At 55.3% G+C, this 23448-nt stretch overlaps 3 protein-coding genes across 4 annotated transcripts; all 3 read left to right on the forward strand.

Moving 5' to 3' along the window:
• Window positions 1-1195: 1195 nt before the first annotated feature.
• Window positions 1196-14460, forward strand: CD22 (CD22 molecule). Of its 2 annotated transcripts, XM_058674626.1 has the most exons (14): window positions 1196-1331; window positions 3928-4069; window positions 4923-5300; window positions 6757-7053; window positions 8278-8547; window positions 8727-8990; window positions 9936-10190; window positions 10348-10608; window positions 10697-10957; window positions 12090-12186; window positions 12314-12389; window positions 12531-12649; window positions 13457-13541; window positions 14174-14460. In XM_058674626.1, the coding sequence occupies exons 2-14, from the start codon at window positions 3994-3996 to the stop codon at window positions 14303-14305; spliced, it is 2571 nt and encodes an 856-aa protein (XP_058530609.1). In that variant the 5' UTR covers window positions 1196-1331; window positions 3928-3993; the 3' UTR covers window positions 14306-14460. The 2 variants fall into 2 exon arrangements, with proteins under 2 accessions (XP_058530609.1, XP_058530610.1); XM_058674627.1 differs by lacking the exons at window positions 8278-8547; window positions 8727-8990.
• Window positions 14461-18653: 4193 nt separating this feature from the next.
• FFAR1 (free fatty acid receptor 1) lies at window positions 18654-19877 on the forward strand. Its single transcript, XM_004595056.2, has one exon. It carries the CDS (start codon window positions 18916-18918, stop codon window positions 19816-19818), a length of 903 nt encoding a protein of 300 aa, XP_004595113.2. The 5' UTR covers window positions 18654-18915; the 3' UTR covers window positions 19819-19877.
• A 1929-nt stretch (window positions 19878-21806) lies between these two features.
• On the forward strand, window positions 21807-23248 carry FFAR3 (free fatty acid receptor 3). Its single transcript, XM_012929769.3, has one exon. It carries the CDS (start codon window positions 21812-21814, stop codon window positions 22763-22765), a length of 954 nt encoding a protein of 317 aa, XP_012785223.3. The 5' UTR covers window positions 21807-21811; the 3' UTR covers window positions 22766-23248.
• Window positions 23249-23448: the final 200 nt, after the last annotated feature.

The raw sequence follows: 23448 nt of genomic DNA on the forward strand, positions 1-23448 counted from the left end.
GTCCCTCTATGTTGCAGGTTCAACTAACCATGACGCACTCATTCATGAATTGAAATCTCAGTCAGGACTTCAGGAATTGCATCTGTACACAACACATACAGAGTTTTCCTTCTCATCTTCATTCCCTAAAGGATGGAAGCCAACAGCGATGCTTCTCATTTACATGGTACCCAGGTACCATGTAAGACGTCTGGAGGTGATTTAACGCATGTGGGAGGCTATGCGTGGGTTGCAGGCAAATGTGATGACACGTTATAGAAGGGCTTTGAACATCTGTGAGTGCTGGTACCAGTGAGCGCATCCTGAAGCCGTGTCCTCCCCTGGGATACTGCACCTGCTCCGTCTCCCCAGACACTGCTGCTCTTGGTTCTTCCCTGGAGTCCCAGTCCTGAGGTTACAATGCTGAGAGCACCTGACATCAGCTTTTCTCATTATCTGTAGGATTTGCATGGATTGTACCCAAGACCCGAGATCTTTGCTGGGTAAAAATCTAGTGAGTGGCAAAGTTTCAGTCTCAAGACTTCCCCTCCAAGAGTACTTCTCACAACCTCTTTTCTCCCTCCCCAATAACTCTCTGCTCTCCCCACTTTCTGACCCTCGGAGGTGGGGTGTGGTGGAGGCATCACCAGTGGCTGGATTTCCTACCGCTCGCAACTCTGTAGCAGGGATAACATGTGACCGCTCGCAACTCTGTAGCAGGGATAACATGTGACGTCACTCCACAGCAAGTCCAAGGGTGCTTTGTAAGTTTGCGGGAAATGAAAATTTCTTTTGGGGGAAAACAACTTTGAGATCTCAGCATGCAAGGAGTCTCCCAAAATTTCATAAGAAAAAGAGGGGCATGTGTGTTTGGATGTTGGGTATTTTATGTACCAAAAGAAACAACTTTTCAGTTCACTTTCTGTTTTAGTTTTTCAAGAATGCTTGGAAGGAACTTGTGTGCTCCTCAGCTGTCCTGTGCGGCTTGCCTTGGGGTTGGCAGTGCAGACTGGCCCGGCCCTGAGTCACCAGTGCTTCCTGAGAGCTTAGGGCTGAGGAAGTCAAGGAGGAGAAGTTGGCCCGGGAAATCAGCGGTCAATCAGTGGTCACAGGGAATTTACACGTAGAAGTGAGAACTGGCACTCCAGCTCCTTCGGGGAGTGTCCCTGGTGAAGGAACGCCAAGACCCCTTTCCCCCTCTGTTCCAGAGTCACTGCCAGCCGCTCTCAGGGCCACCAGGGGAGGTAGGGGTGTGGCCAGAGAGGGTGAAATCTAGTTCCTGGAGACTTTACTTCTCCTTTCACTCTCAGATGCTGCCGGCGTCCCCAAAGAGGGAAGACACGAGGAAACAGGTAAAAAAAAAAAAATCCCATTCTGTTCTTATTTATTTACTTTGGCTCTCAACACAGCAAGTGCAGAGCAGCCACCAGGTCCCAGGCACAGCTTCCAGAGCTGGGACCACAGCAGGGACCCCCCCAACCTTCCTTCCCTTTCTCTTGCCCTTGGTCCAGTGGTTGGAGGCAGGGCCCCATCTCTAAGCATCCCGTGTCAGGCCTGGTGCAACTGCTGAGAGCCAGGCAGCTCATTGGATGCCCAGGAAGCAGGGATGCTGGGATGGAGTCAGGTCCTACAAAGCCTGGGGTTGGCCTGTGCTGCCGCAAGCAAGGCTCTGTGGATGGCTTGACCTGGTTTTGGGAATTGGTGCTTCCAACCCGCCCATTGCCCTACTTCTCATGTTTCAGGGACTTTCTTGGTCCTGTGGGATGGTGTTGGGGCAGCAGTGGGGTGGGGGAACACACAGCGTGGCTGTGAAAGTGCCCCCTCGTTTATTGTTGCTGGAGTTTTCCATCTGGGAGCCCTTAGGAGGTGTGGCCAGTGGACAGGTGGGCAGAGGGGCCCATAAGTCTACTTGCTGGAGCCCAGTGGTAGGCTCAGGGGCTGGCATCCAGTCCCTGCCACAGCCCTGGGGGGATCCTGGTCGAAAACGGAAAAGCAAAGATCCCCATTAGAGGATCTGTATTGTGCCCCTGTATTTGGCACAAGTGCAGCTCGCTGAGAGATTTGAAAAGCCTGGTGGCGAAGAATTGGATTTAACTTAGGTTTCTAAATTTATTTATTTTTTTTTCTTTATTTGAGAAGGCAGACAGACCGAGATGGTCAGAGAGAAAGAGCGAGCTCTCATCCGCTGGTTCACTGCCTTAACAGTGGGGTCTGGGCTAAGCTGAAGCTGGGCGCCAGCAACTCCTTCTAGGTCTCCCACGTGGGATGTGGGGTCAGGGAGTAATGCTGTTTGAGCCAACACCACTGCCTCCCAGTGTGAGCATTTGCAGGAAGCTGGGTACCCAACGCAGGTATCCACTGGGAGAATGTGGCATCTCAGCCAATATCTTCATCACTAGGCCAGACGCTTGCCCCCTACTTCACTTTAGGACACAGTTTTTTTTTTTTTTTTTTTTTTTTCCTCTAAGTGGAGGTGACCTTGAGGGCAACCGTGGGCGTAACAGGATTAACATCTGTTGAATTGAATACGGCTCTGCCCCAGCCTCAGCCTCCTCGCCCTGGTCTCTGCCACGGGCTGGGTCAGCCCCTTTATCTGGCAACCCAACCCTCTTCTGCTTTCAGCAGGCAGCTTAATTTCCCCCCCTGCACTGGGCACTGAACTCCCAGCAGCCCTCGGTGCAAGCCTTGCAGCCCCAGCAAGAAGCAGCCAGACAGGTGTCCATGCGTGGAAAATGCTGGCAGGCGGAGCCCCGGGGGCGGGGGTGCCAAGCCAGGGTCTGTGCTGACATGGGAGATACACTCTGTTGGCACATCCTGCTGCCTCCCCCGGGGCCAGCCCAGAGGGCTCAACCATGTAAATGGGAACTTAAATTATCTCTATGTAAATGCGACTCTGAAAAGGCAAGCATGGTGGCAGGCGTGCTCAGTGCAGAGAGAGACAGAGATACAAATTGGCGCACCCTGGGGTGCTCCAGCTGGCAAAGAGATTTTACTTAATAGTATGATGTGCTTAAAAAGATTTATTTATTTGAAAAGCAAAGTGAGAGAGAGAGAGAGATCGATCTTCCATCCACTGGTTCGTTTCCCATCTGGCTGTATCATCCAGGGCTGAGTCAGAGCCAAACCAGGAACCTAAACATCTATGTTGGCCTCCTTCATGGGTGGCAGGGCCCCAAACACTTTTTAGACCATCCTGCCTTGCTATTGCAGGTGCCTTAGCAGGGAGCTGGATCCAAGGCAGAGCAGCTGGGATTCACTCAGTGGTCTGTCTGATATTGTATGCCAGCGTTACATATAGTGGCTTAACTTACCTTGCCACAACTCCCAGGGACTCTGGCTGTTGAGTCCCCCTTTTGCCCCCTGGGGTGTGCCTTGGCAGGAAGCTGGAGTCAGAAGGAGCTGAGTCGTGAACCCGGTCATTCTGCTGTGTACATGGGTGTCTTACCCAAAGGACCCCATGCTTGCCCCTCGACGATCCCTTAAATTCCATTGTCCAGTGAATGTTTGAAGTACGGAAGTGTGTGTCCCATCAGCCCCTGAGGACAGCCAGAGTGGGACCCTAAGACCATTCTCTTAAGACCATCTAGATTCTTCTGTCTCCAGAAATCCTTCCAAATCCCCACTCTGCTGGATTATGCCATATTATTGTTTTTAAGGATTCCCCCCGCCCCAGGATTTTCTAATTGGGGTTTGAACATGTCTCTCCCTTGCATAAAAACTTTCATATACATAAAGAGACAGTTCTGTGTCACGCTGTGGCTGGCCTTCAAGGCACTCAGGGATCTGGGGCCACTCGAAGTGTGAGAGTTGGCAAGAAATGTGTCCCACCCCAAAAAGATGGAGGGAGGGAGGGAGGGAGGGAAGGAGGAAGGGAAGGAGGGAGGGAGGGAAGGCTGGGGAGTGGAGAGGAGAGGAGGAAGCTCTGAGGAGAGCTGCAGGGGCCTGCAGGGGAGGTGCAGCAAGCCCAGAGACCAGCTCCAAAGGGCTCAGGAGTGAACAAGCAGCGGCTCAGAGATGAACTCTTCCCTGCCCAGGACGCCCCCGGGACACAGCAGCATGCACCTCCACCGGCCCTGGCTCCTGCTCCTGGGTAAGGATGACCAGCAGGGTGGCTCTCAGGGCTCTTGGGTCTCCGCACACGCTGGGGGGAAGGCGAGACTGAAAAAGAGATGAGTAGATGCGGGCCAGGGCAGCGCAGGCAGGCAGGGGTTGGGCTGCTCAGAGGCATACGAGGGTGCTTCCGAAAATTTGTGAAAAATGGAATGAATGGTGCTTTTATTTTGGCGCTGTGAGGCCAGTGGAATCCATGCATACTAGGGGTTTTTAAAACATTCATGGAAAATTGTATCATGAAAAAACTAGGCATGGATTTCAATTTTCAAAAATTTGAAAAAGAACATGTGTGTATCTCTTTCTCTCTTATATACACATGGGGTGGGGGGTGGGTGAGAGAGAGAGAGAGAGAGAGAGAGAGAGAGAGAGAGAGAGAGAGAAATATCTTTCATCTGTGGATTCACTTTTGGAATAGCCACAATGGCTGGAACTGAGCCGATCTGAAGCCAGGAGCCAGAAGCTTAACCCAGGTCTTCTACATGGGTGTAGGGTCCCACGCACGTAGGGCCTTTGCTGCCTTCCCAGGTGCATTAGCAGGGAGCTGGATCAGAAGTGGAGCAGCCAGGATTTAAACTGGTACCCACGTGAGATGCTAGTGTTGCAAGCAAAGGCTTTACTTGCTATGTCACATTACCGGCCCCTCTTTTTTTTTTTTACACCAAAATAAGTTCATCTTATTATTTCATTTTTTCCCCTCATACATGCTTCATCCTGGGGGCCTTGCTCACTCTGTGTCTGTGTCCCCATCCCTTCCAAGGGGGTTCATCATGCCTTTGAATGCCCTCTGTCCTCCCCCGGTAATGCCTTTCCATCACTGTGCTAAATTACAGTGTGCGTGGCTCTCTCTGATCAAAACCCTTGGATTTTTGAGCTCCCGAAAACCCTCTATGCCTGGGAGGGAACTTGCGTCTGGATTCCTTGCACCTACATAATCCCAAAACTCCCCAAGCAACTGAGCAACATCACCATGTACCTCAATCCTGTGTACGACACTGCCATTAAGAGCTACACTGGGACTGTCCTGTTCAACTACACGAGGATGGAGGAGAAGCCACCTTCACAGGGAAAGGTGCTGTTCGTGGGAGACAAGCAGCAGAACTGCACGTTCAGCATCCGTTGGTTGCAAGTGAGCGACAGTGGGGAACTGGGGATCAGGATGGAGACGGAGACTGACAAGTGGATGGAGACCATCAACCTTAATATCTCCAGTAAGGCCTTGGGGGAAGGGGGCCTCTGCCTCGGGGGGGGGCGGGCCTGGGAGGGGGCTGGAAACACCCCCTCCTCTGGGACGTTCTCACACCCCAAGCTGCCTGAGGTTGTCAGCCTGGGGGATTCCCATGAGGTGGCTGACACAAGCTGTAGCGTGAACACCTGTTCGAGGTTGCGTGACCTGCCTGTCCCTCAGCTCCTGCCCATTCTGGGAACTGGGATTCAGATCGCTATATCTTAGAATTTTTTTTCAAGAAAAGTTGAAAATCTGGGTTTTTGATAATATTTAATTATCTTAAAGGGAGAGAGACAATCTTCCATCCATAGATTCACTCTCCAAATGACTGCGACAGCAGGGACTGGTCCAGGTTGATGCCAGGAATCTGGAACTCCAGCTGAGACTCCCTGATGGGTGGCAGGAGCCCAGACATCGGAAACATCTTTGGGTGTTTTTGCAGGCACACTAACAGGGAGCTGGATCAGAAGCACGGTAGCCAGGACTTGAACCGGCATGCTGATATGGGATGCCAGCATTGCAATCAGCAGCTTAATGCAATGTGCCACAACACTGGTCCTAGAAATCTGGCTTTTCCAGTGAAATATCCTAATTAACCCTTCAGGGCTAGATGACATACATGTATGGGTGGTTAAGAGTTGTCACATACAGGCCAGGGGCTCCATCATTCGGAGTGCTATCACCTGCTTCCCAGCCTGGCTCTTCTTTTTTCCCTCTGCCCTCCCCTGCCCTCCCCCTTCCTTCCCCTCTCTTCCCTTCCCCTTCTCTCCCTTCTTCCTTCCTCTTTTTCTTCCTTCCTTTCTTCCTTCCTTTCTTTCTTTCTTTCTTTCTTTCTTCCTTCCTTCCTTCCTTCCTTCCTTCCTTCCTTCCTTCCTTCCTTTCTTTCTTTCTTTCTTTCTTCCTTTTTCTCTTTCTTTCTTTCTTTCTTTCTTTCTTCTTTCTTTTTTTCTTTCTCTCTCTCTCTCTCTCTCTCTCTCTCTCTCTCTCTCTCTCTCTCTCTCCGATCCTGCCAGCCCAGGGGGTTACGAGCCTAGCTGCACATAGACCCACCCCACTGTAACAACACCATGCTGGGAGGCACCCACTGTTGAGGCTATGACAGCAAGGCAAAGAAAAACACCATGAACTAGGCTGATGGAGTTTTCATAAGGGTGGTAGGAGGAGCAATCTTTCCTGAACCAGCCTAGAAAGCAAACATCAGGAGGTGAGGATGAAATAAGGGCAAAATGCAGTTGAAGACTGGCTTCCTGTTCCCAGGGCCTTTCAGAGCGTGATGGGATTCAAATCAGGGAAGAGCGGGGCCAGAGAAAGGTGGATGGACCAGTGAGAGAGCCCCCAGGAGCCTCGCCATGCCTGGTGTGAGGAGCTGCCCAGTGAGCGAGCACGGGTGCCCGTGGCCCCTCCCTCTCTGCTTCCAGCAGCTGCCTGTTCTTTTGCAGAAAAGCCTCTTGCCCCGCACATCCAACTCCCCTCAGCTGACATTCGCGAGTACCAGTCAGTCACTCTAACGTGCTCGGTGAATTTCTCCTGCTGGGAGAACCCCATCCAATTGCAGTGGTCCCTGGATGGGACTGTGGTCCAAGAGACCATCGTTACCACCGAGTCGGTCTCCACCCAGAGCAAGCTCACCTTTACACCCCAGTGGACTCATCATGGGCAGAACCTGACCTGTCAGCTCCAGAATGCCACGGAACCACATGTGCTTTCTGAGGACACGGTGCGGCTGAACGTGAAGCGTGAGTGCCCCAGAAGCTCCTCTGGGCAGGATGCCATTCTTGTCACCTCTTCCCTGGTGACTGCACTGCTGTCTGCAGCTGGGAGTGGCCCAGGCAGAGCTGTGCTCCCTCACCCGCCCCAGTGTTTCAGGGAACAGCTGGATTTTGGCCTCTGCTCTACCTGACCAGAGAAAGAGAATAGATTATCAAGCAATGGCAGTGCTTGGAGGGGACTGTCCAGTGGTATTTTTCTTCTTGAAGAGTTTTGGACATTATTGTTTTATGCCTCATTCATTCATTCAATAAAGATCGACTGTGAACCTGCTAGGTGCCAGGCCTTATTAGGAGAGCTGCCAGGTAGGGAGAGAGAAGGGGAAATTACACCAATGAACAATTTTTTAACCACTGCAGTGGAGATGGCAAGAAATAGATGTTATGCAATGAGAGAGAGAGAGAGAGAGAGAGAGAGAGAGAGAGAGAAAGAATTCTCCCCATGGCTGGTTCATTCCTCAAATACACTCAGCAGCTGTGATTGGACCAGGCCAAAGCCTGGAGCCAATATCTCAACCCAGGTTCTCCATGTGAGTGACAGGGACCCAAGAATTTGAACCAGTATCTGCTGCCTCCCATGGTACACATTAGCAGGAAGCTGGAATCAGATGCCCTGGTTGGGCCTGGAACCCAGCACTCCACTGTGAGAGGCAGGTGTCCTGCTGTGATAAATGCCTGCACCAAGACCTAGACTAAGAACTATAGGTAGTGATGCGTGTGTATTAGGAAAAGATGAAGCAGAATCAGGATGGGGTGAGTGATGGAGACTTCTCTCTGAACACACACGGACCTCAGTGTGGGAGGAATTTAGATGGGCAAATACCAGTGAGAAAGGACCCCACCGAGAGGGCCAAGCAAGCACAAAGGGTCTTGGGGGTGGAACTGGATGTGCCCAAGGCAGGGCCTGAGGGCCACAGAAGCTGGTCACTGCCTTTGGAGGGCCAAGGGTGGGAGAAGTTTTGGATTTTATTCCGAGTGCGGAACCCACTGGCTGTGTTTGAGCAGGGAGCTTCGAGGTCCAGAGGGCGGCATTAGGAATGCTGTTGGCTGCCCAAGCAGACCACAGTAAGCAGGGGCAAACAGAGAGGAGAGGGAGGAGGTAGGAACAGTGGCCAGGAGTAAATGAGCCAGGAGCCCTGCACCTGCATGCTGCTTCCACCCTCTGAGAATGACTCCCACCCCCTGCCCCTCTAGACATCCCACGGTTGAAGATCGTCGAGGTCAGTCCCAGAAATTCCACTGTCCTGGAGGAGGCATCTGTGACCATGACATGCCAGGTCATAAGCAGCAACCCAGGCTACCATGCCATCTCCTGGCTCCAGAATGAGATCCAGCTGCCAGAGCAGAGGACACTCACGCTGACTCTGCCCAAAGTGTCCAAGGAAATGAGTGGGAAGTACCGTTGCCAGGCCTCCAATGTGATGGGCTCAGGAAAGTCAGAAGAAGTGACACTCAATGTGCTGTGTGAGCCTCCTTGGAGCTGGGGAGGGGGCAGGCAGGAGGTTGGCATGTCTGGTGCAGGGGTGGGGGTTGTGGGCAGGGAGGCCAAGGCTCTGGAGAGGTCGGGGGTGGGGCCCTCGGAGATGCTTGCCAGGTTAGAGGGCCCCCCTCACCTCCCCACTTGCCTGTGCCCCTTCTTCCAGATGCTCCAAAATCGTCCAAGGTTCAGATCTACCCGCCAACAGTTATGGAGGGAAAGCCGGTAGAACTGACTTGCATCTCCCAAGCCAATCCTCCTCCAACCAATTACACTTGGTATCACAATGCCAAAGAAATGCCGGGAAGGACCGAAGCGAAAATCCGGATCCCAAACGCTCTCCTGTTGCATGCTGGGAGTTACTCCTGCTTGGCAGAAAGCAGTCTTGGGCGGGGACAGCCTGGCCAGGAAACTAAGCTGGACATCCTGTGTGAGTAGCTGCAGGTTCTCTGGCTCTAGGCAGAGAAGGGGAAGTGGGGGAGTGGAGTAGGCAGTTCTAGAATGAAGACGCAGCAGTCAGGGCATTTCCTATGCTGTTGTTCACAATCATACGGGTGGCTTTAGCAAGCTCGTGGAAAATTGGAATTAAAAGATAGTTCCTTTGAAGTCCACACAGAGTTTTCCCATAATATGCCCCTTTTCGTGACTTTCAAATGCATGGATTTCATTTTTTTTGGGTGGTGACAACAAAATACAACTTTTCTGTTCATTCCATTTTCTCACCAAGTTTTTAAGTACTGCGCTTTCTCAGAACTTAACAAGGTCTGGCTCAGGGCAGGAGCTCAGTAGATTGTTGAATGAATGAACGGCAAGAGGCCAGAACACTTGTCAAAACTGAGGCCTGGAAGTGGTCCTGAAACCTTCTAGAAGAATTGGGGTCAAAATGTCAGAGCGTCTTTTGCACAGTGAACCTTGTCACTGAGTTGACCGCAACACAGAGAGAGACTCCTCAGGCCTCATCCTTGGACACTGAGATGTCGCACGGGCAGGTGGGGTGGCCCACCTCATGAGCATTGAGATGGCTGATGCATGATGGCAAAAGCCTTGACTGCTTGTCTCATGCCATGTTCCTCACAACAGCTCCCCAAGCTTAGGTACTTTCAGGAACCTGACACACACATGAGTATACTGAGGTCTGCAACCCTGGGTCACACAGAATGGGGCTCCTGTCTGCTGCAACCACCCCACATCCATCTATGGCCTGGAGAAAGACCAGGGTGGAGTCTGGTTCCTGACAGGATGCAACAGGGATGCCTAAGACTTCCTGGGCTCCATTGAGGGCCTGTGTGACTGCAGGGGACAGGCCGGGGGAGAGGGAGGCAGTAGGCTGGGACGAGCTGGCTTTTCTTGATTCACTTCTCTGGTTTTCTCCCAGATCCGCCCAAGGAGGTGACCACAGTAATTCAAAGCCCCACACCCATCCGCGAAGGAGACAGTGTGACCCTGGCCTGCAGCTACAATTCCAGCAACCCCAGCGTCTCCCGGTACGAATGGAGGCTCCCAGGGAACAAGCCATCATCGTCTGAGGTGGTGACCATCCCCAAAGTGGCCTGGGATGCCAAGGCTGTCACCTGTGCTGCCTGCAACAACTGGTGTTCGTGGGCGCCCCTGGTGAACTTGGATGTCCAGTGTGAGTGACCGGGCAGAGGTTCCTACAGGTAGCCCAGGTGGGGTTTGGAGAGTGAAGGGAGAGGGGACTGTTAAGTCAGGAGAACCCAATCTCAGGGGTGTAAGGAGAGGAGATTCCAGGGCAGCGGAGGGTCAGTCTGAGACCCTTGCCCCTGCAGACGCCCCCAGAGGGGTGAAGGTCCGGCAGCAAGTCCAGGCTGAGATTCGTGCTGGCCAACGTGTCACCCTGCAATGTGAATGCTCTGGCAGCCGCCCCCAAGAAGTGCACTTCTCCTGGAAGAAAAATGGAAGGCCTGTGCAGGAAGGAAAAGAACTGACTTTTGACTCCATCACCCCAGAAGATGCTGGAAGCTACAGCTGCCTGGCCAACAACTCCGTAGGACAGAGGACATCTGATCCCTGGACACTCCAAGTGCTGTGTGAGTTACTGGAGCTGGAGGCTGAGAGCTGGGAGGGGCAGAGGTGCCCGGCTGCCTGCCTGTGCCCTGACCCCCACTTCCTTTCCAGATGCCCCACGTAGGCTGCAGGTGATCATGACCCCAGGAAACTCAGTGATGGAGGGCAAGCAGGTGGTCCTGACCTGTGATAGCGACGCCAACCCTCCTGTCTCCCACTATGCATGGCTTGACTGGAACAACCAAGAGTTCTACTTTGGCCAGATGCTGAAGCTGGAGCCAACCACTGTCCAACACTCGGGCGCCTACCGGTGCCAGGGCACCAATCGGCTGGGCAGGGCTGAGTCACCCCCAAGAACTCTCACCATCTACTGTAAGCCACCTTGCTGGCCCTGGACCCTCCACATCCCAGGACCCCAGGCTGTGTCTTGCAGAGCTCCTGACCCAGCCCAGCCAGTCCATCACCTGCTGCTGCTGCTATCTCCCATTGCAGTCGCCTGTCTCTCCCTCCATCCCTCTGGCCTCCAGGGCTCCCTCACATGCTGCCTCCACTTTGGCAGACACTCCATGCTTCTCCTGGGGCTTCTCTCCTTGCTTCTCTTTTGGGAGATTTTAGTGTGTGTGTGTTTTAAGCATCATACAGAGGCATAGTAAAAGGAAAAGAAGCTATGAAAAGGCCAACAGGTGAAATGACAGACACCTGTCACTCTTGATGCTCCCGTCGCTTCCGAAGGGACATTCTCGGTTTCAACGTTTCTGATAGAGCCATTCTGTGCATGTGCAGATCACACACCCGGCTTGGCTTCCTTCCACTGTTTTCTTGGCAAATGGCCACAGAGTTCCTATTTTTTTTTTCTTGGATTGTTTTTCTTCCCCATGCCATAATAACATCACTTGGAGAGAGCATCCTGTATCCAGGCAGACACAGAATGTCCACCAAGTGATGAGTGATGGCCGCCATGCTTTACATTTACAAGTTTGTTTCCCACAACGCTGGAGGCTCCAGCAAAAGACCATGACCTGCTGGTCCGGAAAAGCAACAGCATGTTCCATCAAATCCCCAGAGCCTGGTCTGCCTTTCTGAGACACCCTGAGACCCACCCCTTGTGCTAAGGACTACACCATGTCCTATTTCAAGTGCACCCAGAGCCCTCGGCGAGGCCCAGGAGTGCAGTCTGTCGCTTTGGACATGGTGGCAAGGAGGATGACAGGATAGAGTCCACTGGGAAATTGCTGGTTCACAGGGCAGGTGCATTGTAGCCGCAGACAGGGTGGCTCCAGGACCCAGAGAGTTGTCCACTGATGGGATGGAGGCTCCTGGTGTGTGGTGTGTCACAGGGCTCCTTCAACTTCTTCTAGTGGAATGGGCAAGGGCAGGTGTCCTTGTTCTCTCTGTACTCCTGCTTTGCACAAGGAGAAGCTGGTGGGCAAGATGGCTGGATCTGGGGGTAGAGACAAGTCAGTGTGGGGCGCTGTGTCATTGAGCCTGCTGCTCTCTCCACCAGACAGCCCGGAGACCATCGGCAGGCGAGTGGCCGTGGGCATCGGCTGCTCCATGGCCGTCCTCATCCTGACCATCTGGGGGTTCAAGCTTCGGCAAAAGTGAGCTCCCCTCCTCCCACCCCCAGCCCACATCCTTCATGCTCCTTCCCTGGATGCTGGTTGGGTTACTGGATCCCAGAGCTTGCAGAGACCTTGTCCCTGTCTGAGGATGGCCTTTACTTCTTAGATGGAAGAGGATCCGCAGCCAGCAGGGGGCTCAGGACAACTTCAGTGGTCAGAGCTTCTTTGTAAAGAATCCAAAGGTAGGATTGCAGAGACAAAAACATCAGGGCAGACCCAGAAGTCAAGCCCAGAAACCAAGTGAGGGCCAGAGCCCAGGGGAAGAGAGCCGAGGAGGGGGCAAGAGGGTCAGTGCCCCAATTCTGTCCCTCCCACACCCCCAGGTTCGAAGGCCCCCACTTCCTGAAGGCTCCCATTCCCTGGGCTGCTACAATCCGGTGATGGAGGATGGCATCAGCTATGCAACCTTGCGATTTCCCGAGGTGGACACATCAAGTGCAGGGTAACGAGGGTACTGGGAGAGGGAGGGAGGGCGAGGAAAAGCTGGCATCCCATCTTCCTCTTGATAACTGGACTTGCTATGTGCCCACCCTCTCTTTCCCCTCCTCCTCGGAGCACCCCGTGCCCAGGATCTGCCTTTATCACCCAGGTTTCTTGCCTTGGGCACACATTCTTATCAGCTGTCACTGAGTCTTAGGCACCTGGGAAACAGCACTTTATTTTTCTGTAAGGGCTGGCTGGGGTCAAGTCCTTGTCTCCAACACAAGAAAAGGTCAAGAATGAAACAGGTAAAGGTTAGTGGAGAAGCAAAATTTGTTTGCACACAAAGTGAAAGCATAGACTCAAAAGGAGATGTCTTTAATAAGGTTTGAGCATCCGCTTATATACTCTGGAGGCATAATGGGGTGGAGGTCTGGGAAAAGGAATAATTGAGTGTTTGTAGTGGGTGCAGATGCAGGTAGAGTTTGAGTGCTGATCACTTCCTTGTCCTTTTTAGAAAGTCTTCAAAAGACATCAGGTACATGGCAGGAACAGGAGTGCCCGCCTTGGTGATATTATGATAATGAGATTATAATGAGCTAAAGGTCATCGCCGGGGTGAGGCCAGCAGCTGTGTTGGCTGTTTTTGGACCAGTGCAGGTTCTGAGCTGTGGTCTTGCGGAAGCTGCTGCTCTCTGTTGCATGCAAAGGGAGAGGGCTTGTCTGTTGCAGGTGGGCACGGAAAAGCAGAGGCTGGGCTTCTGCCAGGTGCCCGAGGAAGGAGCCTGGGCAATGCTTCCCTTTGGTCATCCACCTGCCTCCCCTCTTAGAGACACAGGGACAGCTGAACTACAGAGACCTTCCCTCAGTGGCGAGGACACAGTCACTTACTCGGTGGTGCAGAAGCGCCGAGTGGTAAGTAGCAGGGCAGGGGAGGGAGGGAGGCAGGCCTGGCTTCAGTGGTAAGTTCTGCACCAGAATGACTTGGATAGCCATCAGCCGTGGCGAAAAGTGGGCGGTGGGTGGCCAGGGCCGCTGCTTTGACCGTTTCCTGTTGCTATCACTGAATACCCAAGGCTGCACCTTGTGTAGAAGAAAGACAACTTCCTGGTTCTGGAAGTCCAAGGTGGAGGGGCTGCCTTTGGTGAGACCCTCCTTGCTGGCACAGGGCGTCACATGGGGGCGGGTGGGGAGGGATGGGTGCGAGAACATCCCTGGTTCCCCTGTCCAAACTCATGCATCTATTCCTGTGGTCAGTCATGAGGTCGTCCCCAGCACCCAATCACCTTGCAAAGCTTCCAAGTGATGTACGCCAAACCTGGGGCTCATGCTTCCCACATATGGGATCTGGGGCCGCATGCAAAACCGTGCGTGTGCTTCAGGCTGAGGCAGGCATCTCACACAGCCAGCCCTCTGCCAAAGAAGACTCTTGGGGTGAGGGGGTGCTTTTAGACAACACGGGCAGAGTCGAGGAGAGAAGGGGCTGGGAAAGCTGATGATGGGAACCCGTGACGCACAGGCAGGCTCACTGCCGTGTGTTCTCACAGGCTGACTATGAGAATGTGCCTCCAAATCTCCCAGAAGATGAAGGCATTCATTACTCGGAGCTGGTGCGGTTTGGGACAGGGGTGCGACCCCAGGCCCAGGAAGACGTGGACTATGTGACCCTCAAGCAGTGACACTGGAGCAGCCGGGGTGGAGGTGCCCAGGGTGGCAGGTGTCATGGAGATCTCAAAGCTCCCCACACTGCTGGACACTCAGCTGCTAAATCACAGGGCCTCCTTCCAACACACACATGCACACACTCATACACACACGCACATGCATGCATACACGTTCACACACACACTCATACACACATAACTCATGTCCGTGTACACAGACACACTGTCACTGCAGGAAACCTTGTGCCTGGTGCGAATCAGCTTTCCTTCTCAGCATGGCTAACCCAAGCCTTCTAGAAGGGCCTTCCTTGCTCTCCTTCCCACACAGAAGCTCATCTGGGCTGTCCACCTCCACTGCCTCCACCCAGCCATCTGCTACATCCACAGCCCCCTCTAACTCTAGCCCCAGATGGCCGGGACCCTGCAGGGGTCAGGGACTGGAGGGCAGTGTTTCCTGTCCTTCTGGTCCCTCCCCCAGTGCTGACAGCCCCACCGAGTGATATCTTGCTCAACGTTTGCCTCTTGGCTTTCTCCGGGAAAAGACAGAGATGGAAGGAGGTGCTGTGTGAGCTGGCTTCTCCTGGGGACACCTGTGTGCAAGCAAGCTGGGTCCCGCATGGAGAGCGTTCGCCACAGCAGCCCCGGTGTGCAGGGGCCTGGCCTCTGAACTGACTTACTGGTGTGGACAAACATGGAGCAAACGGGCAGCGGCTCAATAAAACCAGTGCAGACCCCACTCCCAAGAACCAGGGAGCCCTTTGCAGTCTGTGGTGTCAGAGTAGCACTGTGGCCCTCATGGAGAAGGAAAAGCAGTTACAATGATTTCATGATCAAATCAGCAGATGGGAGGAGCTGGCCTTGTGGTACAGCAAGTTAAGCTGCCGCTTGGGATGCCTGCATTCCATACCAAGTGCTTGACCTCCAATCTGGCTTCTGCTAATGAGCACTTTGGGAGGGAGTGCTCAAACACTTGGGTCCTGGTCCCTCACGGGGGAGACGGAGGTAGAATTTCTGGCTAGTTACTGGTTCTGGTCAGGTCCACTCGGGACTGTTGTGGCATTTGGAAAGTGAATCAACAGATTGGAAATTCTCTCTCTCTCTCTCTCTCCTCTCTACCTTTCAAATAAATATTTTCAAAAAGTCAGCAGGTTGGGGAGTTCAGCATCTTGCAGGAGTGCTCTGGCCTGCACTTTTCGTCAGCTTGAATCTGTCTTTGGCTTGTTTCTTTGAGAGGTGAGAAATGGACAGGAAGAGAGCCACGAGAGCCCCTATCTGCTTTTATTTGCATTTCCTGAAAAATATCAGTAAAAGAGAAACTGAGTCACTGACGTGAGCCACCAGGGGCTCATACCCCACAGCTGCCTGAGAACTCCTCCAGGACCCACAGCCTCACAGCGCCTCACAGCGTGTTGGTAGCCCACTGTCATCCACACCTGCTGTGTGCGCTGGTTCAGATCTTCCAGTCAGGTGCTTCCAGCTGCCCCTTCCTCGCCTCTCAGGTGTACTGTCCACTTCTGCTTCACCTGCAGGAGGTGGGAACTGCTCCTCAGAGGGCAAGCACGTATGGTTAGCCAACCACCAGGCAATGAGCACCACTGCTGGCCCCTGGTAACTGCCCCCGATGTATGACTTCCTACCCTGCTCGCTTGCCTCTGCTCACTGCCAGGATGGGCATTCTTAGAATGATGGCAGGGTGAGGCGCTGGCTTCCTTATCAACTCACTTGCTGGACTTCTTGTGCATACCATTATCTTTGCCAGAAAGTGAGAGCTGTTTCAAAGAGAGGGGCTGCATTTTGGAGCTTTAGATTCAAAATAAAATCTAGTGTCACTCCACCCTTCACTCCCTCATTCATGTGGCCAGCAGTTCTGGTACAGAAAAGACAAAATGAAGTGACCATCTTGGGGGTGTCTGGTCTAGGAAGCCCTGAAGGTTTTTATGGTGTTGTCCCCTTGAGAGAGCCGAAGGTAGCCCCGGTGCTCAGGAAGCCTGGATCAGGCTCCCCGGCAACCATCAGCTGCCTCCCTTCCTGTCCCCGAGTCCCCAGCTGCTGACAAAAGCCTTCTTCATGACCCATTGACCACGAGATGTGACTGTCAACAGGCATTGCTGAAGCGTGAAGAGCAGGTGGCCAGGAAGCTCCAGGCCAGGGGCTCCAGAACACAGGCAACCCCCCGCCCAGCCCCAACCTTACCGCTCCCAGGTCCAGAACAACTGATGAGTCACTCAGCGGCCTGTGCACCTGCTCCACAGCAGGCAGCAGGCAGAGCCGCCTGCATGTTAGCTCCTTAGCAAGTCAGCGTTCTGCAGAGGAGCTGGCAGGTGCGAGGTTGCAGCTGTGGCTGCTCAGGGTACATTCCGTGCAAGAAAAGCACAACAGGAGAAGAGGAGTCAGCGTGGCCAACTGGGGAAGTGACCCTGGGTAGAATCCCCAAAGGCCATGGAGTGTCAGGCATTCTGTCTACTGGTTGAAATGCCCACATTCCACATCAGGGTACCTGGGTGTGATGCGCGGGTAGAATCTGGGATGCCGCAGGGACGGCTCAAGTAGTTGGGTCCCTCCACCCACATGGGACATCTCTGGCTGGAGAGTTCCCTCATCCCAGCTTCCACCCTGGCCATCGTGGGCACTTGGAGAGTGAACCAGCAGATGGGAGCTCTCTATTTGTGTCTTTTAAGTCACTTACTCATAGGGAAAATGAACGGGTAGATTATTTTAATGCCCCGCCCAAATTGTGACGTCCAGGCATCTTGTTCCATAACTTTTAAAACTATCCTTGTAACAGGTAACAAGTTTTTCTGCTAGAAGGCGCAGTTAAAGGGGGCAAGGAAGGTCAGTGACTGAGGTTCTAGAAGGAAGACAAAAAGCAATCAGAGGGAGTTGCTCACAAGCGCAGAAGCCTGTAGCCTGGTGAGTGGCTGGGTCACTGGCCGGAGGCAGCCAGGAGCCAGAGCCAGAAGGATGCAAGCAGGCTCCGAGATGGACAGAAACGGTGGAGGCAGAAAGCTTCCAGAAAGATGAAGAGATGGGGGTAGTTTCCACCTGCTAAGTCACTCCCCAGAAGCCTGCATCAGCTAGGACCGGAAGCCAAGATCCAGCAACCCAATCCAGGTCTCCCAAGTGGATGGCAGCATTCCTGCCGCCTCCCAGAATCCATGTTAGCAGAAATCAGGAGCTTCAACTCCAGAACTCTAAGCACTCCGGATAGAGGGTGTCTGACCACTAGGTTGAACACCCCGTATCCTGAGCCTTTCAAAACCTTGCCTAGGAGAACTTCCTGGAAGGGCCAGTGGACCCCAGGAGGAGATGAAAGGGCTACTGTTACTGGAGGGGTCCTCTGTGTCCCTGGAAGTGCCACCCATGCCACTGCCAAGGCACCCTTGGGGAAGGAGCCACCTGGATGTCCGCACAGCCCAGACAAAGTGCAGCAGGGACTGTGCCCTGCAAGCCCCAGCCACCAGAACTTGACATGCTGCAGCCTTGTTCCTCGTGGACAGACCCTTGAAGAGAAGGGACAGGAAAAACAGGGACTCCCTGTCTTTGTGGGGACACATCACCCAGGTGGCCCTGCAAGTGGAGGGAGGTCAATGACTCTGCCTCCCTGCCCCCCAGGAGAGAGCCAGTGAGGTGGGGTCTCCAGGGGTGCAGCCCAGGGCAGGGTAGCTTTGGTCCCCAGGGCACGTGGGAAGACAGTGGGTTTAAGAACAAGCAGCCAGCTGGAAACCATGCTGCTTTGAGGTTCGGGCATCACATGTTGCCCCCACCCTGAGAAACCCCAACTCCTGTCCCTCTCAGCCCCTCCTGCCCCCTCTCCCTCCTTTTTGGTTCCTCCTCAGACCCTCACCTGCTGCAGGCCGGCCTCAGCGGTGACTCGGATGCCCCATTAGCTGCTCACCCAGGCTGCTGGTGCCCCTGGCTAATGGCCCTGCCTCCCGTGCTCCCCGCCCTTCCGGCTTCCCGCCCTGCCCGCATCCTCCCGCAGCCTGGCCAGGGCTCAGAGACAGCTGGCTGCGTGTCCAGGTGAGTCCCTGCTTCTGTGACTCCTGGGATCCCCAGGCCCCAGCTCTTCTTACTAGGTGCCCCCTGAAGGTCACTCCCAGATCCCCAAGAGGACCCTGCTTCATGGTGGGCTCCACTGGGCCCCCACTCTACCTGTCCCTTGGTGTCACCCAGAGCCCAACTTCTCCTGTCCTCGCGGTCCTTGGATAGCCAGCTGGACCCAGGGATGGGGAGGGGAGCAGCTCTTGCTCTGGCAGGGAATGGGGGAAGGAAGTGTCCTGGGGACCCATCCCCAGGAAAAGTGCAGTTGTGGGGCCCAGCCCTGTGCTCAGCTCTCTCTCATCCTCTCCCCAGTCCCCAAAGCTGTAAGACCTTCCTTCCACTGGGACCACAACCCTGTTGCCTGTCTCCACCCATGATACGCGTGATGTGGTGACATGAAAGCCGACGCTGAAGCCTAAGGCTGCTTCCTTCTGCTCCAGTCACCCCGTGCCCTGGCTGCCACCTCCCTCCGCTGGCCTCTGTGTGTCTCCAGCCGTCCCTCCGGCCACCAGGGCTCAGTGGGATCGATCCACAGCGCTCCGTGACCCACCCAGCAGGAGCAGTGGAGGCGGCACCCCAGGCCTATGCCGCTGCTCCCTCAGCTTTCCTTCGCCCTCTACGTGGCAGCCTTTGGGCTGGGCTTCCCGCTCAATGTCCTGGCCATCCGGGGCGCAGCAGCCCAGGCCCGGCTTCGCCTCACACCCAGCCTGGTCTACGCCTTGCACCTGTGTTGCTCCGACCTCCTGCTGACAATCTCCTTGCCCCTGAAGGCCATGGAGGCCCTGGCCTTGGGTACCTGGCCTCTGCCGGTCTCCATCTGCCCGGCCTTTGCCCTGCTCCACTTCGCTCCACTCTACGCAGGTGGTGGTTTCTTAGCCGCCTTAAGCGCCGGCCGCTACCTGGGCGCGGCCTTCCCCCTGGGCTACCAGGCCTTCCGGAGGCCACGCTACTCCTGGGGCGTGTGTGCGGCCATCTGGGCCCTTGTGCTCTGTCACCTTGGGCTGGTCTTTGCCCTGGAGGCTCCTGGAGGCTGGCTGGACAACAGCACCAGCTCCCTGGGAATCAACACCCCTGTCAACGGCTCCCCGGTCTGCATGGAAGCCTGGGACCCAGCGTCCGCCGGCCCCGCCCGACTCAGCCTCTCTCTCCTGCTCTTCTTCCTGCCCTTGGCCATCACAGCCTTCTGCTATGTAGGCTGCCTCCGGGCTCTGGCCCACTCAGGTCTGAGTCACAGGCGGAAGCTGAGAGCAGCCTGGGTGGCCAGTGGGGCACTGCTCACTCTGCTACTCTGCTTGGGACCTTACAACGCCTCCAATGTGGCCGGCTTCCTGAAGCCCAACATGGGAGGCCCTTGGCGAAAGTTGGGGCTCATCACGGGAGCCTGGAGTGTGGTCCTCAATCCATTGGTGACCGGCTACCTGGGAAGGGGTCCTGGCCGGGGGACAGTGTGTCTGGCCAGGGGCCAAGGAGGAACATCCCAGAAGTAGCAGCCCCTATCAGGGGCAGTGTACATCGAGTGGGAGAGACTGATTGCTTCCCCAGACTCCTGCTGGGAGCTGTCCCCCAGAAACTGCAGGGCAGCCTTGCCTGGAGCTTTCCCTTCAGCCCCTCACACAAAGAGATGGCCAGGCCAACGCCGCAGCTGACAAGGATGCAAGGAGGCTGGGAGCTGGGTCACAGTGGGGAAGGTAAGCTCCCTTCTGCTGGGGCCCACCAAGGGTGAGGGGCAGAGGCCTGGTACCAGAGGGAAGGGGGTGGAAGGTTTGCTTCCGATGTAGAGGTAAGGGCTGTTACAAGGCTGATCCACAGCAGGAGATGAAATATCCTGGGAAAGACGGGATTTTTTTTTTTCCGAAGAAAGTAGGTGATAGGGTAACGATGCCGCTATACTGTCTTAGTGTCACAAGGGGGCAGCACGAGAACTGTGAACAGAGAGCAAGTGGGACAAGGTTTGCAACAAGCGAACTTTCACCAAGCGGCCTGAGAATCTACCAGTGCAGGAGTGGGGTCTTTAACAGGACACGGACCCCTGCTCTCAGGGGCGTCTGGTGGCGAGCGCTATTTGCAGTCACACTCGGCCTGTGGCTTAGGCAGGTCCTGCTGAGCATGTGGGCATGTTGTGCTCTATCCCAAGGCCCCAGGTAGAGACCACCCATCCTAGCCTCGTTAGCCTATGGACCAAGACATTGGCCAGTGAGGCAGCATGTCGGGGTGCAAGGCAGGGCTCCCCGGAAAGGAAAAGAGAGGGTCGGGTCTTGTGTTTCTAGGCACCCGGCCTGGCGGGAGGTGGGACAGTCCTTGGCTCAGGTGTACGATCACCTTCCCTTGGCAGGGTGAGAAAGCCCACCTGAGACTCCATGGAGAGGAAGGGGTGGGAGTAGGCCTGGTGGGCAGGACTAGGACCCCGGGCAGCAGGCAGAGGCCCCTGGGAAAACTCAAGGTGTCAGGTCAACACTCTTAGGCAAGGGAGAAGAGACTGAGAGGCACCGGTCTGCTGATGGCCAAGGTGAAGGATTGTGAGGGTCACAGAGATGAGCAGGGGGGAACTGTTTACACCAGTGCTCCTTCCTAATGTCTTCAGCTGCCAGGGGGCGTTGGCAGCTTTGATGACACCCCTGCAGCACCGTGAAGGGAGATTGGCACCTAACAGGTGCTCAGGGAACACAGGCCAGGTGAAAGCATGCTCCTAACAGCCCTTAGGAAGGGGGGGACATTTGTCTTGCTTACAAGACTGGACACAAGTTTACAGACGTGCAAGCAGAGACAGAGATCTTTCATATGCTGGTTCACGTCCCAAAGAGCTGCAACAGCCAAAGCCAGAGGTCAGGGGCCAGACACCATCTGGGTCTCCCATGTGGGTGCAAGGCCATGGACCTTCCTCTACTGCTTTCCCAGTCCACAAAAAGGGAGTTGGATAGGAAATGGAGTAGTTGGGACACAGATTAGCTCCCAGAAGGGATGCTCCCCTTTGCACGCTGGCGCAGCCCTGGTAACAGAGCTCAAGGCATCTTTTGTGCCTTTGATCTCTAGCGGGTGATGCCACGGGCGCTGCCAGGTATCTATCATTTCTGCCAGATAACACAAGCTGCCGGCGCCCACTCGTTCTGGAGGAGACAGCTAGGTGCTATGGAACCAGCCCCAGAGCTCACATATCAACAGATGAGAGTGTGCAAGAGGGGCGGGGTGGGAGGGTAGGTGGGAGGGGTGAAGTGGAGGGGGCAGTGGTGGCGGTGCAGTGGAGCACCTGGGTGCTTCTGTGCCAGTGGTCAGGAAGACAGGCAGCTGTCCTGGGTGGTGTATTGGCAGGGCGGGGGGGAATGCACCTAGGGCCAGGTGTTTGTGTGTGTTTCTGTGTGTGTACATGTGTGTGTGTGTGTGCATATGTGTGTGTGTGTGCGTGTGTGTGTTGGGGTGGTGGTGCCCAGGAGATGTTCCTGACGGAGCTCCCCAGCCCATCAGCTTGTTTTGCCACCAGCGGCCATGACCGTCCCTGGCCATCACTGGCTCTTCTTCTCTGTGTACCTCTTTGCCTTCGTCGTGGGACTGCCCCTCAACCTGCTGGCCCTGGTGCTGTTCGTGGGCAAGCTGAGGCGCCGCCCGGTGGCCGTGGACATACTGCTGCTCAACCTCACCATCTCTGACCTGCTCCTGCTGCTCTTCCTGCCCTTCCGCATGGTGGAGGCAGCCAGCGGCATGCGCTGGCCGCTGCCCTTCATCCTCTGCCCACTCTCGGGCTCTCTCTTCTTCACCACCATCTATCTCACCACCCTCTTCCTGACCACCGTGAGTGTGGAGCGCTTCCTGAGTGTGGCCTACCCGCTGTGGTACAAGACGCAACCGAGGCTGGGCCAGGCGACTCTGGTCAGCAGGGTGTGCTGGTTCCTGGCCGTGGCGCACTGCAGCGTGGTCTACATCATCGAGTACTCGGGCAGCTCCTCTCGCAGCCAAGGCACCAACGGTACCTGCTACCTGGAGTTCCGAGAGGACCAGCTGGCCGTTCTCCTGCCCGTGCGCCTGGAGATGTCCGTGGTCCTCTTTGGGGTGCCGCTGCTCATCACCAGCTTCTGCTACAGTCGCCTCGTGTGGCTCCTTGGCCGTGGAGCCAGTCGGCGCCGGCGCCAGCGGGTGGCAGGGCTGGTGGCCGCCACGCTGCTCAACTTCCTGGTCTGCTTCGGGCCCTACAACGTGTCCCACCTTGTGGGCTACATCCGGGGCGAGAGCCCGACCTGGAGGGGTTACGTGCTACTCCTCAGTACCCTGAACTCGTGCGTCGACCCCCTCGTCTACTACTTCTCGTCGTCTCAGTTCCAGGCTGACTTGCACCAGCTGTTCAGGAGGCTGGCTCAGTGCTGGGGCCCTTGGCAGCCTGAGTGCAGTGTGGAACTGAAGGTACAGACTGCAGGGGGCGGGCAGGTGCAGGACTGTCCCACATAGGTGGCAGGGGCTGGGCTCCAGACAGGCCATGGACCAGGACTGCAACTAGACCTTCAGGTGCGGCGTGCGGATCACCCTGCCAGCTCAGGGTCGAGCATGGCAGGCAGGGGCCTGATGTGACTTGGGATGGTCGCGCTGCAGCCCAGCTCTCCCCACTCCTACCTCCCACCCTTCCAGCACACACTGAGAACACAAGTGACTCACAGGGAGTAGCCATGGGGAGCGATCCCTTGCAGAGCCAGGAGGAACCTCTTCTCCTTTCCCCCACCTCCCAACGAATGCCACAGGCGGTCTGCCCTCTCTGCAGCCCATGCTGAGGGTAAGGGAGGAGTTTAGAGCTGCCCTGTTGCTCAGGACAGGTGGTAGAGGCGGTCACCCCTTGGAGCAATGGTTCCATCCCCAGGGAAGGAAGTCAGGTGGCAGGTGGGGAACCCCGAGGCAGCCTCCAGGGTTGGGGGAGCAGCCTGGCTGTGTGTGAGCTTGCCCACCGGGCACCCACTGCCCAGTGTGTGTAGCTCTTGGGGGACGTGTGTGAGCAGCGGCAGCAGAGGAACCATCCAAATAAACTTGGTAGCAAGTGCGATGGGATGGTCTCTCCTTATCCTTCTGGGGTCCTCGTTGGAGGTGTGCTTGGTGGATGGGTGAGTACCAGGAGTTCCCTCTGTGTCTCCCATGCAGTGCAG

The sequence above is a fragment of the Ochotona princeps genome, chromosome 16 (genome assembly GCF_030435755.1).
Source record: "Ochotona princeps isolate mOchPri1 chromosome 16, mOchPri1.hap1, whole genome shotgun sequence".
Taxonomy (NCBI): domain Eukaryota; kingdom Metazoa; phylum Chordata; class Mammalia; order Lagomorpha; family Ochotonidae; genus Ochotona; species Ochotona princeps.

What these genes read in the sequence shown, in the direction of transcription:
- CD22 (XM_058674626.1), top strand. Translation starts at nt 3,994, where the DNA reads ATGAACTCTTCCCTGCCCAGGACGCCCCCGGGACACAGCAGCATGCAC. An exon ending in AGTGACACTCAATGTGCTGT is followed by an intron (nt 8,548 to 8,726) that starts GTGAGCCTCCTT and finishes CCCTTCTTCCAG; the next exon opens with ATGCTCCAAAATCGTCCAAG. An exon ending in GGTGAACTTGGATGTCCAGT is followed by an intron (nt 10,191 to 10,347) that starts GTGAGTGACCGG and finishes TTGCCCCTGCAG; the next exon opens with ACGCCCCCAGAGGGGTGAAG.
- FFAR1 (XM_004595056.2), top strand. Translation starts at nt 18,916, where the DNA reads ATGCCGCTGCTCCCTCAGCTTTCCTTCGCCCTCTACGTGGCAGCCTTT.
- FFAR3 (XM_012929769.3), top strand. Translation starts at nt 21,812, where the DNA reads ATGACCGTCCCTGGCCATCACTGGCTCTTCTTCTCTGTGTACCTCTTT.